The following is a 17,037-nucleotide window of genomic DNA, read 5'->3' on the forward strand; positions in this document are numbered from 1 at the left end:
CCATTTCAGGGTTGGGCGCGGTGTTGATGTAGAGAGGGTACGTCATAGCCTACGCTTCGAGGCAGTTGAAGCCTCACGAGGCAAACTACCCGACGCATGATTTAGAGTTGGGAGCGCTGGTCTTCGCCCTCAAGATTTGGCGACATTACCTCTACGGGGTTCGATGTACCATTTACACGGACCACAAGATTTTAAGGTACCTCATGGATCAGCCGAATTTGAACATGAGGCAACGTCGGTGGCTTAATGTGGTGAAGGATTACGAATGTGAGATCCTTTACCACCCGGGGAAGGCCAATGTGGTGGCCGATGCGCTTAGCCATAAGGCGGAACCAATCAGGGATAGTTGCTTGCGGATGACAGTGGTGACTCCGCTTTTGGAGCGGATTCGGGAGGCTCAGCAGGAGGCCCAGAAGGAGGAACATCGGAAGAGTGAGCGCATAGTGGGTCAGGTTTCCTCCTTCGACTATGATAGCAGGGGGTTATTGACATTACACCGCAGGGTATCGGTGCCATACCTCCGAGGCATGCACCAGATCTTGATGGAGGAGGCACACAAATCCCGATTCTCCATTCATCCGGGGCGACGAAGATGTATAGGGATCTTCGTATGGACTATTGGTGGCCCTGCATGAAGCGGGATGTGGATTGGTACGTCGAGCGGTGCTTGACCTGCAAGAAGGTCAAGGCCGAGCATCAGAGACCGCACGACAAGTTGCAGCTGTTGGATATCCCGTTGTGGAAATAGGAAGATATTATGATGGATTTTATCACAAAGCTTCACAGGACCGCGCGAGGAGTGGATTCTATATGGGTCATCGTGGATCGATTAACCAAGAGCGCCCATTTTATTCCGATTTAGGAGAACATCTCGGCCGAGAAGTTGGCCGATATCTATATCAGGGAGATAGTGGCGCGGCACGGGGTGCCAGTATCAGTGATTTCAGAAAAAGATGTGCATTTTACTTCCAGGTTTTGGAAGAAGTTTCATGATGAGTTGGGCACTCGTCTGCATTTTAGCACTGCCTTCCACCCGTAGACGGATGGTCAGAGTGAGTGCACCATCCAGACTCTTGAGGATATGTTGCGGGCATGCATGCTAGATTTCGGTGGTAGTTGGGATACCTATCTTCCTTTAGCTGAGTTCTCATACAACAACAACTACCAGACGAGTATTGACCATCCTCCCTTCGAGATGTTGTACGGAACGAGATGCAGGTCCCTGATATGTTGGGGAGAGGTTGGCCAGAGGGTCATGAGAAGAACCGAAGTTGTGCTCCAGACGACAGAGAAGATTCAGCAGGTCCGGAGTAGGCTTCAGACTGCTCAGAGTCGGCAGAAAAGTTACGCCGACAAGCGTCGTTCAGACTTGCAATTCCAATTTGGGGATATGGTTCTTCTGAAAGTGTCGCCATGGAAAGGCGTCATCCGATTCAGAGAGCGGAGTAAGTTAGGCCTAATGTACATCGGGTCATTCAGGGTTGTAGCCCGGGTGGGCAAGGTGGCGTATAGGTTGGATGTACCAGTTGAACTCAGCCAGATCCACAACACTTTCCACGTCTCTCAGTTGCGGAAGTGTAACATCCCGGAATATCAAGAGTAGAGTTGAAGGGCTAAAAGTGTAAATTTGAAGGGGCAACTCGGCGAGTCCATGGGTGGACTCGGCGAGTAGGGGCGCGACTCAGGTCGCTTCTTAAGTGGCCAACTCGGTGAGTCCAAGGCTGGACTCGACGAGTAGGCGCTATATGAAGAAAACCCTAAATTCGGGGGATGAGCCCTATATAAAGGACATTATACCCTCTCCCCAGCCTCCTTGATCTCCCTTGAAGTCCAGAAACCCTAAAAATGCGTTTGAGAAGGTTTTAAGTGCATTTGAGCCTTGGAGAAGAAAGTTGGAAGAAGATATTGGAGAGTTAGGAGGCTTGGAGCAAGGGGCTTTGCTAAGATTCAGATTCCTTGCTGTTGTGGGCTTTATTTTGAGGTAATATCTCGTTCTTGGGTTGTGTTCTTCTAGATTCATCATTTTGGGGTTGAATGGGGAAGCTTAGATTGTGGTATCTTGAGTTTGAAGGATAGATCTGAGGTTGCTACCTCAGATCTGAAGTGGAGGAGGTTTAGAATGCATTAAAGTCCCTGTTAATGAGTGATTGGTGAAGCCATCTTGTCCCAAACCCACGCCTAGAATGTAAAATGCCTAGATCTCTTTGGATTCACGTAAAGTTTGCCACTTTACGTGATAGAAGGGTTGTAGAAGTGTAGATCTATGTTTTGGATCGATTGCATGGCCTGAAAAGCTTCTGTGTGGGTTAAGAACTAGTGGTACTCGGCGAGTCACAAAGGTGTAGTCGGCGAGTTGCTTGAAGTTGGGCTGGAACTCGGCAAGTTGGAATAACAACTCGGCGAGTAGGTTGAAGATAGCCTCGGACTCGGCGAGTCTGTTCTTAGACTCGGCGAGTCTGGTAGTGAGGACCTAATATTCTTCTGGTTGAGTCATGAATCGGCGAGTCAAGGGAGGACTCGGTGAGTTGAGTGCGAGGGGACTCAGAGTTACGAGACTCGGCGAGTCTCGGGGTGACTCGGCGAGTTGAGTCGCGGATTGGGGAAATTCTGAGCATGGGGACTCGACAAGTCATTGGGTTGACTCGGCAAGTAGAGTCAGTCAGGAGGTTGACTTTGACTTTGACTTTGACCAAGGGTTGACTAGTTGACTTCTAGGGGTAATTTGGTAATTATTGGTATTCATTGAATTCAGTATTTTGGGTATTAACAGTGGTGGAGTTCGAGTCAGAGGTTGCAGCAGCGTGATCTTATCCTTTTCAGTCAGCAGTTGCGAGGTGAGTTATCCTCACTATATCAACAGGGTCTAAGGCACCAAGGTCGTCCCTTTATCGGATTGTAATCCGGGTATTGTTGTTATGTTGCTGTTTTACTATGTTTGCATCCTGGTAGTTAGGATGGTATTCGTTAGAGACCTGGTTAAGGTCGGTATCCTGGTATATAGGATGATGTTATGCTAGTGATTGGTTAGGTCGGTATCCTGCTTAGAGTATGTTGTGTTACGTGATCTGCTAGATCGGTACGATTGAATATGAATTGTTATATGATTGTATGTTATGTGCACATGGTTGTTTGACTGGGGTTGGGTTGAGGCGGGACCTACTTTGTGCTGTAGGCCAACATACCCAAGGCGGACCGGTTGTTCCGAAGGCCCGGTGAGTGGTCCGGATAGGCTGTAGGCCCCACGAGGGCGGACCAGAGGTGCCGAGGCTCGGAGAGTGGACCAGGCCGACTGAAGGCCCGATGCGGGCGGACCAGTCATACTGTAGACTCAGAGAGTGGACCAGGTGGGTTGAAGGCCTGGTGCGGGCGGACCAACCACACTGCAGACTCGAGGGACATGACTGGACTCGGAGGGTGGACCAGGTGGACTGAAGGCCCTGCACAGCTGACCAGTCACACAGTAGACCCAATATGCATGGCTGTTCTGTGATTCGATATGATATAGCATGTTATGTGTATGGTATATGTGGTTGGTATTTTGGGGGTATCTCACTAAGCTTTCGGGCTTACAGTTGTGGTTTAATGTTTTTCAGGTTCTCAGGAGACCGTGGCAAGGCAAAGGCGTGATCGTACCGCTCATCGTGTTTATGTTTTATGATATGGACCTTGGAATACCCTGATAATTAAATGTATTGAAAACCTTTTTGTAATAACTTAATGAATTGGGATGTTTTTGAAAAGTTTAAATTTTTTTGAAATTTTTGGTCGTTACAGGAAGTGTTTGGTGGACGACTCGGCAGTGGTTCCTTTGGAGGATATTTAGGTCAACGACAGCCTGAATTACATCGAGCGGCCTGTGGCAATCCTCGACAGGAAGTCGAAGGATCTGAGGAACAAAAGGGTGGAACTCGTGAAGGTGCAATGGCAACACCGGAAGGGTTCGGAGTGGAATTAGGAGCCGGTGGAAGAGATGATGGAGCACTACCCCGAGTTGTTTCAGGATCGAGCAGCAGACTTCGAGGACGAAGTCTAAGATAAGTAGGGGAGATTTGTAGCACTTGGTTCCCGGTATGTACTCCTTGCTATTTACTTTAAGAAAATACAATAATAATGCATTTTGCCTTAGACTCGACGAGTTGATGGGCCAACTCGCCGAGTAGGAGTGGGACAAGGCGCGGGAAATGGACTTTGGACTCGGCGAGTCGGTCCCCGGACTCGGCGAGTAGATCCTGGTTGTGCAAAAACCCTAATCCGGGTGTTTGCACCCTATTTAAACGCTCTAACTTGGCCTCCTTTGTCCCTAACACTTCCAGAGAGCAGTAGAGCGAGACCTAAGCCCCCAGATTATTCTTGAGAGTGTTTTTGGATTTGTAAAGAAGGTTTGGAGTTTGGAAAAAGAAAGAGGTGGTTGAAAAGTGCAAGGAAAGGAGTAGATCCGAACTCTACTCAGGGAGAAGCTTCCATTTAGGTAGAAAAGTCCCTACCTTGATCTTTAGGTCATTATTTACTATTTTGTCACAATTTGGTGGTTTTCAAGCCCTAAAACACCAACCTTCATGTGTTGTGCTTAATGATCCGAAAGGACTTCAGATCTAGGCTTATTGGATGAATTAGAAGCATAAAGTTTTTGTGGTTGAAGTGATTGAGGTCCCCATTGAGTGTATAACCTCATTAAGAGTTTGGTTTTGGCTTTATGAGCTTATAAGACCATGCATGCACGTAAAGTTTGCAACTTTACGTGATAAGCATGCTCGAGGAACATGGATTTGTGGTTTTGAAGTGTTGCATGTCTCAATTTTGGCCTATATGGGAAATGGGTCATAGGGACGCGGCGAGTCCCAAGGAGGAAATCGGCGAGTTCCATGAAGATGGCCTTAGACTCGGCGAGTTGGATGAACAACTCGGCGAATCCGATGAAGATTGCCTTAAGACTCGACGAGTTGTTCTTCAACTCGGCGAGTCAGATGAACTTGGACTTAGTATGTATGCATCGAGGAAGAACGCGTCGAGTCTTCGCTAAGCTTGACGAGTAGATCGGGTGTAGAACTAGAACAGATGGAAGGGACTCGGCGAGTTGGCGAGCCAACTCGGTGAGTCCGGTCAACCATGAAGTTGACTTTGACCGGGATGTTAACTTTGACCGGGTGGTAAAATAGTCATTTTACCCCAAGATTAGTTATCAGTATCTGACTTAATGTTTATGGAAATTGTAGCTGGGGGTTCCGGTTCAGCAATCAGGCGCTCAACAAGCAAACTTTCAGCAGCTACTTCGAGGTGAGTTACCTTCCAGTAGCGGTGGGTCTAAGGCCACAATGCCGGCCCACCAGTAGGAGTACGTATGATAGATGATTTTCTTTGTGATATCATCTAGGTTTGCTATTACCTGATATGTTAGATGCTAGCATGATATGTTGTATGCGATAGTAGTAGGGTTCGGTTGTCAGGACCGAAGGGTAGTCAGACACCACATATACGTCTGACAGTATGTGATGTTATGTTTGCATGCTAGCTTGTTATGTTATATGCGATAGAGGCAGTATGAGGGGACCAGTCCCCGAGTTCGGTTGATAGGACCGAAGGGTAGTTCAGGCACCCTAGTTATGTTTGACAATATGCTATGTTATGGTATATGTGATAGTAGCAGTAGGGGGTGAAATAGTCCCCGAGGATCGGTTGTTAGGGCCGATGGGTAATCAGCACCCTAGAATGGCTTGACACGTGTAGTCATCACCCTAGAACGGCTTGACACGGGTAGGTCGGTACCCCACAAAGGCCGTACCGGGTAAGTCGGGCACCCTAGAATCGCCAGGCAGTATGTATGATATGTGATTGTATGGTATGTGGTATGATGGGGGAACTCACTAAGCTTCGTGCTTACAGTTTTCAGTTTTGGTTTCAGGTACCTCTTCTTCGAAGGGGAAGGAGTTGGCGTGGTAGTGGCACATCACACACATGCTTTGTATTCCGCACTACGAGATCTTCCTGGGGATTTGTACTCTGACATTGTTATGTTTTTATATACTGGTTTCCAGACATGAACATCTTTTATGAAATGATATGATCATTGAATGTTTTATTTCTAATGTTTTGCTAAGTATGTGTTTTAAAAATGAAATTTTTGGCTCGTATTTTTGGGATGTTACACTTTGTCGGCCAAAACAGATGAGATAAAGAAACCTAAAAGCATATTCTATTAGAGATAAACATGGACCAACATGGAGCATTTGAGAAGAGGAATCATTCAAACACTCAAGCAACTTTAATTACAGAGCAGGTTGAGAAGAAGACCACAAATTTAATTTTCATAAGAAGACCACCAATTCAATAATTCTTTTGACCCTCAATTCACTGCTTTCGTTTCGTTCAGAACCAATCGAAACATAAGCTTATTTGACCAAGACAATTGAATTTACTTAACACAGTTCCAATTCAACAAACACCAAACAATTAAATATAATTTTCATCATACTCTCAATTCCAAGAAAATATGATCATATTAATTAGAGAAAGAAAAATGCAATCAATATGAGATAGACCAACGATTATCTCAAAAGTGTTCAAAATAAAGAATATATACAAAGACTTCAATTAGTTGAGCAATTATAAAATTGTGATCCAAAAATCGAAATAAACAACTTGAGATCAGAAACCCCAAATGAAAATAAATAACTTAAGATTAGAAACCTTAAATCGAATCAAAGACCTTACTTTTCTTTGCAAAATCGAGAAATTGTCCAAAGAGATCAAAAACCCCAAATTAGATTCGATGGAGAGGACGGCGGTGGAGGAGGTAGCCGACGCTGGAGAGAATGGAAGTGGAGGAGGTGGTCGAAATCGAAAATTATTTTGATATCATGACTTTTTAAAAAACACATAGGAAGGTAATCATACAAATAGACATAGAAATATTACACAAAGAAATTTATTAGTGCAATGTGTACTTTTCAACAAAACTCTTATGTGGGACACGATTTTAAGTTTATACACATTAACAAATGGGAGGTGATATTTTCACTTCAATTTTTTATCAATCCACTTGAAATCGAAGTTCTTTTACTTTTTGTAGTTCTTTTAAATTTACAAAAGGATGGTTAAAAAGACACCCCAATTTTCCATTTGAACATCCTATTTATTTTTAAGGTTTTTTTATTGGTTAAATTTGCATTGTTTTTTGAAAAAGTAAATTGTAAATAGTTTATTATAGGTTGATTTTTAATAAAAGTATTTATAGGGTGTTTAAAGGGTATCAATTTAGCAATACCCTTTACAAAATAAGAAAAGAGAGAGAAAGATCAATTTCTTCCTTGGACGCTTCTTCCCAAAGACGAAACGTTGATTCCTAGTCGCCATTCAAGAATCAATGTTGCTTTATCGTAGTTCATCTGATGATGATGATCTGAACAGGGTAATCGTTGAAGAGGGGGAATGATTTATAGGATAACAATTGGGTTTTCTATGCTCTTGTCTCCTCCAAATGCAAACTTTTAATTTTATTATAACCCTTCAATCTGGAGATTTTGATATTTATGTTTCTACCAAGTGCTCTATGTTCTTTCCTCCATCACGTGCGTCATCCTTTTGATGTGGTGCATTTTGTTCTTCAATCACCTATTGCCGCTACATATTAATGCTTCAAACAAAAATGAAATTGTTGGATAATTAGGACTATACGTCTCTGCAAAGTGGCGGTGATAATTTTTTTTATTTGTATAGTATTCTTATGATAAAATAATAATTAGATTTTATTATTCATTATTAAGAATAAAAAAAATTATTGTTTTTAAATAAAATATTTATGTTTAAACATTTTATTTATACTGTATGTTTATACTAAGGATCTCTAGTTTATAAAATATAAATTAATTTATATAAATGAATTCAATGTTTAAAAATTGTCATTTACTTCAATTGAACTTTTTGATAACCTTCCCTAATCTACATCTTCAAAATTTTGGCAAATATTAATGATTTCTTTATGTATATTTGATCTGTATAAAAAAAATTTGTAACTTATACCTTTTAAAATTCAAGATATAACTAATATGTTTTATAATATAGTATAGATTTTGTCGGTAGTATATCTATTTTGGGATGAAAACCATACATGATGGAAACCACTCTTTGTATGAATTATGAAGAAAGTAGGTCTTAATTAAAAATAATTTAAAAAATATTAAATTCATTTTCATTATGGTTTTAATATATCTTAGTTATTATCGCACAATGAGTGAGATAATAAACTGACAATAAACTGCACCGTTAAAAAATTAAAATAAGTTTTTGATATAAGTTTTAATGTATGGTTGTATTTGGATCTTGTATTTTTATGTTTTTTAGAAGGTTGTGGTTGGGATGTAGAAGATGATCAAAGAGAGGTAGTATACATGTGAATGTTGATACAAGCAGAGCATATAACCTACTTTTCTTTCTCATATTTTTATAAATTGTCAATAAGAGCAAAAAGGTTAAAATAATTTAATTTCAGATGGATAAAATAATAGGGAATTTGACTTATTAAGGTAATTAAGTATTTCCAATGTTTACATATGGGTAATATTGTTTTTTTGTACTCATTTACCCAACTAACTTGTTTCAATCGTTCACAAATAACCAACTTTACTGGCTATTGTAGGTTTTGGGTGATGTGACATCTACGTGGCTTGTACGCTGTAATACTTATCACCTACGTGACATTGAGAAGTGTTTACATTATAAGAAGGGTGAGATACGACTGCTTATTAATTAAAACCCGAGATCGATCGATGGCATCTTCTTCCTCATCCTTTTCTTCCAAACGACAAGATGAATTGCAACCGGATCATCCATGTGATTTTTATTTGCCATCTCGTGTGAAGACATCAAGAACCCCAGACAATCCTGGAAAGAAATTCAGAGTTTGTCAAAACTCACTGGTAATTCATATTTCTTTACTTCTTCTTCTTCATCCTTCAATTTAACATATTTTTATAGCTTTCTTGAAAAATAGAAAAAGTCCAAGCTGTAAATTTTGGCAATGGTTGGATGAGGATGAAGGGAGGAAAGATGGAAGAGGGCATTACAGGATGAAAGCAGAAGAAAGTTGCAATCTTACCTTGAAAATTTGTACCTTGGAGAATGAAATCAACATATGCAGGATGAAGATTGAAGAAGAGAAGAACAGGAGTAAACAAAAACTTGACAAAGTCAATTGGAAATTGTTTACCCATAGACTTGCATTAATTTTCTTGTTTCTCTTGTATGTCAAAATGTTGTTTTAAATTATGTATTATGATGTAGTATGACTAAATTATGTATGCTTTTGTGATGTTTTCAATGAAAAATGTTATATTCTATCATTGGAATGGAATTGTTTTAAATTATGTATTATGATGTAGTATGACTAAATTATGTACATTGTAATGGAATTGTTATTAAACTTGGTAGTAAAAACGATAGTAATAAACATTGTAATGGAATTGAATCATTGGAATTGAATCATTGGAATGGTAATGTACAAAACTTGTAATGTTATTGTGAATCATTGGAATGGAATTGTTCAAACAATGTAATGGAATTGTGATTACAGTTAATATTCTAAAAGATGGTAACAAATTATAAACAATACAAATGGTATTAAAAAGATGAGCAAAAGATGGTAATACATTATAAACATTCCAGAGAACATTGACTTCAAAAGATGTGTCAAAAGTTTTACATAACATAGTTAAACATTCATTACACCCAAAAGATGTGCAAAAAGTTAAACACTACACACTTAAACATGCATTTAAGCTATTCCAACTAGTTTTCAAAAGATGTGCCAAACGATTCCAAAGTTAAAAGATATCAGTCAAAGATGCCAAAAACATTAACAACAGTACAATAAGCCAAAAGTTAATCCAACTCATACGGATTGTCATCACTACTTCCCTGTTTTCCCTCCCACATCTTTCTTATCTTCAGTTTTGTAATTCTTTCTGAAGGTTTCCTTGCCCTCTTTCCCACTACAACTTGAAAAGCTGGTATTTCCACTTGATCTTGAACTACAATTTGGTTAGCATCTTCAACTTGAACTTGTACTTTAGGTTCAACTTCAGCTTGAACTGCATGGTGAACTTCAACTTAGTTAGCATCATGAACTCCAGGATGAATTTCAGGTTCAACTTCAGCTTGCACTTCATCTTGAACTTCATGTTGCACTCCATATTTGTAACGCCCGTAGATTAGGGCTAGTCAATTTAGAGACGATAAGCATCAAAAATGACTTTTTATGGAAGATTATTTAGAAGGATTAATCTTAACCAAGTTTTAGTATATGTCACAAGTTTTCCGTGCATATAAAGAACGCCAAAATCCGAGTTATAACGAAGAAGTTATGACCTGTCGAAATTTCGCGACAGAACCGGCACGACACAACGTGACGTAAATAGTGAATTTATGTTAGAGCGATATTTATCCAAAACAATCTAAATGAGAATTTAATATCTCATCGATATTAGTCCAACGATAAAAAGACAGACGAAAACGGAGTTCAGATGAAGGAGTTATGAGTTTATAACAGAGTTTTCCTGTCCCGGCCTACTAAAAATAATATATAAGTAATATAATTATAATATATTAAAAATAAAGTCAAAATTAGCCAATGGAGTCTAAACGAGAGTTGTAGAGCATAATCTCACCTTCGCGTCGATATAAAAAACATCGAAAACGGAGTTCGTATGCGAAAGTTATGAATTTCTGAAGTTCGGGGCGCGAAACCCCAAAACTGTCAGAGACCACGACGTGGCAAGTCTCCTGACACCTATGGGAGTCCCCCAGATGCAACTTGGGATGACGCATGCAGTGACGATCAAGCCCACGACATGGCAAAAAGTTCCACGACGTGGCAAGGGCCAGTTTTGCCCTATAAATAGATTTGAAGGGCCAGTCGAGTTTGGTTGCTCATTCTCTCATCTCTCACCCATATTACCTCGATTTACGTGCAAAGAAGTACCCCCGAAGCCCCGGTATCAACCCCGAGACCCGAAGCAAGTTCTGAAACCTGAAGATCCCGAGAAGAAAAGAGTTTCCGAGCCGAAGCTCTGCGCGCAAGAAACCCGGTGTGTGAAGTGATCCCTGTTTCACCGAAGAATACTACTTCTTCAAGTCGTAGTGTTGTCCGATCATCTTCTGATCAAGTGAGTGTGTAGTCACTTTCATCTTACACATAGATATGAAGTATTTTATAAAATCCGTGCTATGTGTATATATATTGTTGTTTATACGTGTGAGTGTGTGGTCACTTTCTTTTAACACATAAATATTAAGTATTTGCTATGAAATACGTGCTATGTGTTTATATATTGTTGTTTATTTGAGATGAGTGTGGAATGGATGTTTTATATAGGTGTTAAATGAGTTAATATGTATATGTATCTTATATCTACAAATATGTTGGGTAGAACATGGGTAGATGAATTAGATGATGTGTGATGATAATTAGGTGATGAGAAATAGGTGATGATAGATAGGTGATGATAAATAGGTGATGTGAGATGAGAGGAGATACCATAACCTTGACCGGCGATGTGGCAATTTGGCGATGTAGTCATCTACCAGAGTATAGATGGCGACCACGGATTATTCTAGATGACCCCGTGGAAACACCAGCAGTCTCATAACCTGTAGGTGATGAATTACGAGTCCAGGCGATGTTGTGGCTACGTATTCATGCGATGATACTCTAACCCTTACTATGAATTAGGAGTCCAGGAAATGTTGTGGCTACGTATTCATGCGATGATAGACTAACCATTACTATGAATTACGAGTCCAGGCGATGTGGCTACGTATTCATGCGATGATAGTCTAACCCTTATTATGATTTACGAGTCCAGTCGATGTTGTGGCTGCGTAATCATGCGATGATACCCTAACCCTTACTAGACATATATTGAGGGAGTGATCCCCGAATTAGTATTGTCTATGCAATGTAGGCGATGATCCTTAGGAAAAGTTCTTAGGAACAAGCATATAAGGATATAAGATGTACGGAGATGAGCGGTAAATATGATTTAGGAGATGACCCTTAGGATAATATCTTTAGGGAAGATTAAAAGAATATAATGGGGATGGGTAATTGGGTTGATTGTTTGATGATTGAATATAATAATTATATTATTGTGGGTTGAAAACCCTATATGCTCACCAGGCTCCCAAGCCTGACCCACTCAGTTTAATTGTTATCACAGGTATCGATACGAAGCTGCTTTGCACTGAGAGATTAAAGGAGATGTAAATCACTAGAGTAAATGAATGTATGTTCTGTTTATGCTTATGTGTCTGTATCGGAACATGACATCCCGAGGTTTTATTATTTAATGAAAATACATTCTCTTTGAGAAATGTTTTGATAAGTTTTTATCATATCTTGTTTTGGGAACAAATTCCGCAACCGTTTTCTTTAAACGATTACTCTGATTTATAAAACAAAGCATAAACAAATCGGTCTTTTCTGGCCGAGAAATTGGGGATGTCACAATATTGGACTTCAGGTTCTACTCCATCTTCAACTTCAGGTTGCACATCATCTTCAAATTCAAGATCAAAAGAGTCAACATCACTTTCAGGTTCTATTTCAACTTCACTGTCACTGTCAATATCAACTTCATGTGCCAATACAACCTTCACTTTACCTGTTTTTCATTACTTGAAAAGTTAAGTTATGCCAAATATGTTAAGTTATACAAGTTATATATAAATAAATATATCAAACATACTAGCTTTCTTGGATTTCTTTTTCTTTGAACTTGCATTTGATGATTCCCCAATTGGTTTCTGAGGACAGGTTGTTCTATTATGCCCACTTTCCCTACATATGTTGCATTTCATCACACTACCTCTTTTTGTGATTGAATGCTTTTTTCCTTGGTTTTCCCTCTCAATCTGATCCCTTTTCCTTTTTGTTGATGGTCTTCCTGGTATCCTTCTCCTTTTCGGGGGCAATGGGCTGATGTAGTCTACATGAGGCCACATGTCACTACCATTTAGTGGGTTAATGGTATACATGTAACAGTTTAGGTACATTGATGTGGTAAGCCATGGTGACACATACTCTTCTACATCCCTGTTGAGGCTTGCAATGCAAGCATACCTATGCACACAAGGGTAACCTGTTAACTTCCAAGTTCTGCAGGCACATGTCCTGCTACCAATATCCACAACATATGCATCATACACAAGTTTGACTTCATACTGTTGATAACCAGATAATATTATTTTCCAAAACCTGTCCATATACACATGTTAAAAGACAAACATATATAAGGACAAACATTTTTAAGCACTTACCTTTAAAGATCCTTAAGCTTGGACAACTTTAGCCTAATGGTAGGACATATGGTTAAATCCCAAGATTCCCCCTTAATTTTCTGTCTATAAAGCCTCTCCATCACATAAATTCGAATTTCTTCTAACATAGTGATTAGTGGTCTCTTCATGGCAACTTCAATCACAGAGTTGAAACTCTCAGATTTACCATTTTCATATGCATCACAAGCCCTATCGGTTTGAAAAAATGCCTTACTCCAAGTTTTAAGGTCCCTTTCCATCAAATGGTGATAAGCTAGTGGCTCTAATTTCTTGATTTCATTCATGTGTTGTTCAAATTTTGCAGGGGTAGTAGCTGCAGCAGCATACCAGAAAAGATTTCTAAACAGTTGACCCTTAAACCTTTTTATGAAGTTAGCACGTATGTGCCTAGCACATTGCCTATGATCTGCTGCTCGGACCCTTTCCTTCACAGCCTCAAGTAATCCCTGTTAGCAATAGACACAAAACTTAAACAACAAAAACATAACATAAGCTAAAATAAAGATGGAAATAATAGAAATTGATTACTTTGTGTTGGTCTGATATCAAGGTTAGTCCATGCCCAACTCCCATTCCAAGGTCCTCAATTAGAAGGCCAATAAACCACTTCCATGTTTCTTTACTTTCCATTGATACAACAGCCCAAGCAATGGGATATATATGGTTATTTGCATCTCTACCTATAGCAGAGAGCAATTGACCTCTACATATGCCCTTTAGGAAGCAACCATCTAGTCTAATTACCCTCCTACAACCTTCAATCCATCCATCCTTCAATCCCTTGAAACATACTTAAAACTTTGAGAAATATGTGGTTCCATCAAGCATGACATCTACATCCATCTTCACTGTTGATCCAGGGTTAGTCATTCTTATCTCTTCTCCATAGCTCCATGTTTTTGCATAATGCTCTTTCAAAGTACCCTCTATCTCCTGAAATGCATACTTCCTTGCATGTCTGCATTGACCAACACTTGCAATCAAATTAAATTTCTTGTTGGCTTTAGCTTTCAACTTCCTTATACTCATCTTTGGTTTCTGAAGTATATAATTCATGAAATGCTTTGCTATCCATTTATAGGTAACAATGGACCCAAATTTGAACACTCTTGAACAATTATGCATATCATTCAGAGATTTAATCTGGAATGATTTTTCATTGCTCATACAGGTTGCCCACAACCTAAAGGGACAACCTTTACCCTGTTTATTTGTCTTACCTTTACAACATTTTACCAATAACCTTTCATGATTAGTTTTCTCATACCATAAATCATATCCATTTTTTACTGCATAGTTGGTGATACACAACTTCAATTCCAATGGATTAGAAAACTTCATTCCCAGAACTGACACCATTTACTCCCATTCTTGATTCTCATTATGGACAGGGAACACAACATCCTTAAGCTTCCCATTGTTTGCTTCCTCTTCATCATCATCACTAATATGCCCTGAAAGTTTGTCCAAGAATGGGTCTCCAACAGTTTTATCAAAAGTATGTTCCTCTTCATCATCCCATTCATGTTCATATTCCATTGTCATTGAAACTTCAGAATCCTTGTCATCCTCTTCATCCAACTCATCCGACTCATACCCTTCACCATCTGCTAAGAACTCGTTATCAGCCCAATCAAGAATTGGTTCATTTTGGTGGTCAATGTACACATCTAACTCACTCTCAAGACTATCACTCTCCAGACTATAAACAGTTTCCACAAACTCCCAATAATCAACATCACTGTCGATTCTTCTAATACCCTCACACAAGCTTTCCATTCTCATACAGTAGTAAACATTATCACAGGCTCCATTGGTTAATTTCATAAGCTACAAAAGAAACTCTTTATACGTAAATCCCTCAAAATCCACATCACGTACATTTGTTTTTACGGGTCTAAGTACACCAATGGGTTTGGCGAAAAGAATCTATTGTAATGAAAATCTACAGATACATATATACCTGTAGATGAGGATGCCATGCTAGCAATCGACTTCAATTCCAAGCCCTAATCGTCGATTTGATGTATCAATTGATTTCTCACAGAAGAAGGTAATCGAGGTGTGTCAGTTGACGATGACGAACCCTAATTAAATGAGAAAGGGGTGTAATGGCCACGAAAGATTCCACGTAATGCTTTCAACCGAACTAAATCAATGTTACCGGCTAAAACAGATAATTGGGTAAATGAGTACAAAAAAAAAAACAATATTATCCATATGTGAACATTTAAAATACTTAATTATTTTAATCAGTCAAATTCCCTAAAATAATACAGTGAAATATTAGCTCCCTTAACAAACATACCAATGACAAAAAATTTATTCATACAATAAAGTTACAATTTAATCATTGATAACTAGTACAAAGTTACAATTTTATCCTCACAACATTGTATCATTATGTCAATGAATACTGACATGTATATTCCTTTTGACACCGATTGGGGACCCATATTATAATTTGTTGTTGTTTCTGTTCCAAAATTTAGGCATCCTTGGTTGAAAATCCGGTGGTTGCCGGAAAACCAGGGAGGCTGTATCTATCAAGATTCCGGCTGTTAGCGCCCATATCACATACACCCTGTCATTCGTTTTGTGATAGAAATAGTGATGCAAGAATTTCTCTCCCCTGTGTTCTATCTCCTTCTCTCGTCTATTTTCATTCTGAATCACCAAAATTCAAAATTCCATTTTCGAGATCAAATCACTGCTACTTTTTGACTTAAATAGAAAAAGGAATGAATTACAAACCTTGAGGAACATTTCCAAAGGAGCATAGAATATTGATTCTACTTCTTCAGGATTTGGAAGTGGATTGAATGCTTGTTTATCCCATAATATTCCAATCACTGGAACCACACTAACATTACCCTGACATTAATAAATCAAAATAGTCAATTTAATGCTTCGAAGAAATTCATATTGGAATAAAAATTTTACCTTGCTTCCAAAGGGTTCAAGAACAGTTACAACATCAACAAGGGCAGGATCCAATCCAATTTCCTCCTCAGCCTCTCTCAACGCGGTTCTAATATCATCGGTATCGTTTTCGTCTCTTCTACCTCCAGGCAAAGACACTTCCCCTGCAAAAACAAAGTAATACGATCTTCATTTCATTCGGGCATTTCATCAAACACCTAAAGTGCACCAATTTCTTTACCAGAATGAGACGTCAGCTTCGACGATCGTTGGGTTAGAATAACATATATATCATCTCCTTCCTCAAATAGGCAGATCAGAACTGCAGCTCGGCTGGGTTTTTTCAATCTTTCATATTGGTTGGATTGACTGCTTGAGGAGTCAACTGAAAGTTTGAAAACGGACTTCGTTTCACGAAATCGTTGTGACAACTCCAATAGCTTCTTTGATCTTGTAAAATTATTGGAATCCATGAACAAGATCTACCCAAATAGTGAAAATGATCCTCTGGTTCTGTTCGGTGGCAAGTTTTTTTTGGCCAATGGTCAACGTTGGAATACAATGACAAAGTTACAATGAAAAATGATCCTAACGTATTTTAACTTAAAAAAACCATGTAAAAGTTTTATATTTTCTGAAAATTTTAGTTAAGGTTTTTGATTTTAGAAAAACCTAATCTATTTTCATGAAAAGATTTAAAAAATTATTATATTATTTTTTTAATGCTTTTAAACGTTTATATTTTTTAATTTTTTTTTTTTTTAATTTAATGAATTGTAACAATCA

General features: G+C 39.0%; 1 protein-coding gene across 1 annotated transcript; it reads right to left on the reverse strand.

Moving 5' to 3' along the window:
* Positions 1–15,670: 15,670 nt before the first annotated feature.
* Positions 15,671–16,877, reverse strand: LOC145042016 (nudix hydrolase 11-like). Its single transcript, XM_078990306.1, has 4 exons — positions 16,493–16,877; positions 16,273–16,415; positions 16,084–16,203; positions 15,671–15,996 (listed from the first exon to the last, which is right to left on the reverse strand). The coding sequence occupies exons 1-4, from the start codon at positions 16,722–16,724 to the stop codon at positions 15,787–15,789; spliced, it is 705 nt and encodes a 234-aa protein (XP_078846432.1). The 5' UTR covers positions 16,725–16,877; the 3' UTR covers positions 15,671–15,786.
* Between the last annotated feature and the right edge of the window lie 160 nt (positions 16,878–17,037).

This window comes from Lactuca saligna, chromosome 4 (genome assembly GCF_052625555.1).
Source record: "Lactuca saligna cultivar CGN05327 chromosome 4, ASM5262555v1, whole genome shotgun sequence".
NCBI lineage: Eukaryota > Viridiplantae > Streptophyta > Magnoliopsida > Asterales > Asteraceae > Lactuca > Lactuca saligna.

Coding starts and splice junctions, on each gene's coding strand:
- LOC145042016 (XM_078990306.1), bottom strand. CDS start 16,724: ATGGATTCCAATAATTTTACAAGATCAAAGAAGCTATTGGAGTTGTCA. Junction 16,416..16,492: donor GAAGCTGACGTCTCATTCTG/GTAAAGAAATTG, acceptor TTGTTTTTGCAG/GGGAAGTGTCTTTGCCTGGA. Junction 15,997..16,083: donor CTTTGGAAATGTTCCTCAAG/GTTTGTAATTCA, acceptor TTGGTGATTCAG/AATGAAAATAGACGAGAGAA.